This window comes from Rhagoletis zephyria, unplaced genomic scaffold (genome assembly GCF_001687245.7).
Source record: "Rhagoletis zephyria isolate East Lansing unplaced genomic scaffold, Rhagoletis_zephyria_1.1 Rzeph_scaffold_02684, whole genome shotgun sequence".
NCBI lineage: Eukaryota > Metazoa > Arthropoda > Insecta > Diptera > Tephritidae > Rhagoletis > Rhagoletis zephyria.
This window is the reverse complement of record NW_016159768.1, coordinates 73631-77371: the sequence shown is the minus strand read 5'-3', so window position 1 is coordinate 77371 and position 3741 is coordinate 73631. Positions and strand designations below refer to the sequence as shown.

Sequence of the window (3741 nt, the reverse complement as noted above, 5' to 3'; positions counted from 1 at the left end):
AGCAGCAGTTTATACGTACATACATATAAATAAAATTGCCTGATGATTTGTTTTAAACAAGTTTTAATTTCATTTCTATTCATAATGCGATTCTCACACATTAATTGCATTCATTGGCTGATTACATAATAACAAGTAACAAATAGATTATAATTTACAAGATATAAGCGTATGCATTCGTTGATGGCATGCCTAGGCCTGCATAAAAGAGCTCCCAACTTCCAGAGACAAAACTATTTATAAGTTTAACTTAAGTAGCATTCGCAACTGTATTAGTCAATACATGTCGATAGTAGTTTGTTTATATGTTAAAGCCTTGCGCTCGCATGCATTGCTTATGCGCCTCTATCAAACCTGTGCAGTTTTCCTCGCCACGCTCTACAATGCTACAAAGAGAACAAAACCAATATGTAACCATGCCAATGGAATACAAATCACTAACTAACCATGCGTCACGGGCTTTCTTGGTTTCTGGACAGGCACAACATGCTTTGCACTTGGGTTTTTCCGCGGGTTGTGAAGCGCCAGTGACACTATTTGCGGCTGCCTGCGCTACTTCTTTTACTGGTGCATTCCCCATTATGGTATCTATAAACTGTTCAATATATGGTATGAAAATATTTATTTGGTTTATTTACATGATTCAAAAGCATATCACACATATTTTGCAACTTTATACCTTCTCAAATCACACTTCTTAGAAATGCAAACAAAAACATCGATGCATCGGAATCATCGATGTTTGCTATTTGATGTATCGAATAAAACCGATGTTTTGGACCTTCCGATATACATTGATATATCGATGTATTTGTTTTCAATGCATCGACTTTTGTGTACAATGTACACTGTACATACTAAAATTATATTGTACAGCAGTGTTTGCATTATTCAACTTTGCGTTCAACAATTGCGTTCAACTCAACGCAGGGTTGCACGAAAAAAAAGTTGAATGGCTAAATGTTGGCTGGCGACCAACTTTGTTGAAAGCGATTAGTTGAAAGGCCATTCAACCAAAAGTTGAATGCAAAGTTGAACAATGCAAACACCTTTTTATGGCGAATATTTTGATATTTTTTCATATTTTGATATTTTTAGCCATTCAACTTTTTTTCGTGCAACCCTGCGCTGAGTTGAACGCAAATGTTGAACGCAAAGTTGAACAATGCAAACACACTTTAAGCTTCCCAACGCTTCGCTCTAGTAACTATTCTAATTTATGGGNACGCAAAGTTGAACAATGCAAACACACTTTAAGCTTCCCAACGCTTCGCTCTAGTAACTATTCTAATTTATGGGCTGTTTTTGTTTACGCGTAAAAGTACATTTAGCGCATTTAGCTATAAATGCTACTCTAAATGTACATTTATCCATACTAAATTCGTCACCTAAATGCCACTTAATGCAACTCCATTTCTGCATTAAAGCGGTGTTTGCATTGTTCAACTTTTCTTTCAACATTTGCGTTCAACTTAACGCAGGGTTGCACAAAAAATGTTGAATGGCTAAATGTTGGCTGGCGACCAACTTTGTTGAAAGCGATTAGTTGAAAGGCCATTCAACCAAAAGTTGAATGCAAAGTTGAACAATGCAAACACCTTTTTATGGCGAATATTTTGATATTTTTTCATATTTTGATATTTTTAGGCATTCAACGCAAAGTTGAACAACNCCTTTTTATGGCGAATATTTTGATATTTTTTCATATGTTGATATTTTTAGGCATTCAACGCAAAGTTGAACAATGCAAACATACTTTAAGAGTGTAAATGCTAAAAGCAACCCTGTGATCTTCAACAATTTCCACGATTGGAACATGGTTCAATAAGAAAACTTGGCAACATTGCTTTTTCGCGTATACAATTGCTAGCTGCGTTTCAGTGATCGCCGATAGAGATTTCATTTATTATTTTACATTATTTGGAAAAAGAAAATATGCGAAAATTCGACATCGATGTGATACTGATAGAAATTTGGCTCAATTTGAGATCAAATCTGTTTGTTTTTTTTTCCTATTAAATTGAGGAAATTTCAATTGATGGCACCGACACATGAATCTATACACAAACAAGTTTTCGGTTATGGTTAAAGCTATTCAAGTTTTTGTATTGAATTTTTTGTTTAAAATTTCCTCTCCCCATTTTCAGTGGGGTTTTTTGTACATTATCTTCTCTGTGCGAATTATTTTTAATGAGGTTAGGTTACGCCAGGTCAAGATTGTTCACAAAATTGTGTTTCATGAGAATTTTTCTTGCTTTAACTTACTCTAGTTTTTGTTTCATGAGCCTGCGCTAAGTGGAACTTAGAGCACAATTTTCTGCACCAGCTTTTTTCACGGAGTAACTTAGAGCAAGCAACCGTTTTGAGAATTTCTGCCTGAAAAGTGTTTCATGAGATTTGTGAACTGAGTTGCTCTAACTTGCTCCATTGTTTTTTTGGCATCTGCTCAATTCTGCTCTAACTTCAGCTGCTCTTTTTTCGGTCTCACGCCGTAAATGTGGATTTTTCACCTGCTATACAGTTCAATGCGAGCGTGAGCGGGAACGTTCGCAAAGACAAAGAATTCCATTTGTATTCTTATGGACGCTCACACACATCTATATAAACTAGTCGTTCACATGCGAATGCTTTGCGTATGCACACAGTTGAGTGTGAGCTTCAAAAAAAGGAATATTGTGCATTTTAAATTAGTTTTTATTCTATAATTATTAAAGATATTTTAATTCTCTATCTGTTGATGTATCAACTATTGCTTAAAGTTAAGTAATAACGAAGATATTGGTCAAAATAAAAAGGTCACGCCCGCAAATAATAATAATCCGACGACGGAGATTAACTTTTTTTAATTAATTAAAGAGATATTTGCAAAAAAAAAAACAGTTGCACTTTTGCATTTCACGCAAATAAATGGAGTAAATGAACACAGCTTAACACCAAAGAACGTTGTCCCCTTTCAGACACGTCAAGTCTTGCTTTCAAGTCTGCTCGTTCGTTGGCGAAGGAGGTGAGAAGAGAGGGGAAGAGTACAGATACCTCCGTACCGTCAATTCGTTTCAAGTTTTCTTGTCTCTTTTGATCTTTTCGTTGCTTCCCATTTAAAGAACCAAGGACTTGAATTCAATTAAAGTTGACGCGTGTGGAATCAAATAGAAAACACAAAAGAGAATGCGAAAAAATTGCTTTCAAGACTTGACGTGTCTGAAAGGGGACGTTGATAACAAGAAGGGACAACTCGTTATAATTGTAGCGAAAGTGCGCAACAGGGGCGTGCCTTCTCTTTTGCCCTAGTGCGTTTTTTGATTGGATGAAAAGAGAAGGCACGCCCCTGTTGCGCTATTTCGCCACAATTATAACGAGTTGTCCCTTCTTGTTATCAACGTTCTTTGTTAACACGTATTTATGTGTTTTTGTACATTTGTGATGTATTAAGTGAAACATATCTGCAAAATTGTTTATTTCGGCGTAGGCGGCCTGCGGCCGCTCTTAGGGATTACAACCCTCTCTACGTAGAATTCTCTTTCTGTTTTGCGGATAAAAGAAGCAGAACACCTTGTGGGACTAGTGTGAACACACCTTTACGTTAAAGTGTTAACACCCCATAATACTGTTACGATTATCCTCGAAACCTTGAGGGATTACCCAAATATACTCGGGGAATTGTAGTACAATTAACTTTATTGTTCAACAAACAATTCACAATACTTGTTAAAGCAATAACAACGCTTTACTACTTGTTAACAC

The 3741-nt window shown here is 36.1% G+C and overlaps 1 protein-coding gene across 1 annotated transcript in view; it reads right to left on the bottom strand.

Annotated features, from left to right (window-relative positions):
- Window positions 1–43: 43 nt before the first annotated feature.
- Window positions 44–3741, bottom strand: part of Cox17 (Cytochrome c oxidase copper chaperone COX17) — a 75352-nt gene continuing 71654 nt past the window's right edge. The window contains exons 3-4 of the mRNA XM_017622046.1: window positions 447–595; window positions 44–386 (exon numbers count right to left, since the gene is read on the bottom strand). Coding sequence (XP_017477535.1) covers window positions 302–386; window positions 447–595 — 234 coding nt within the window. The 3' untranslated portion in view covers window positions 44–301. The remainder of the gene's footprint in view (window positions 387–446; window positions 596–3741) is intronic.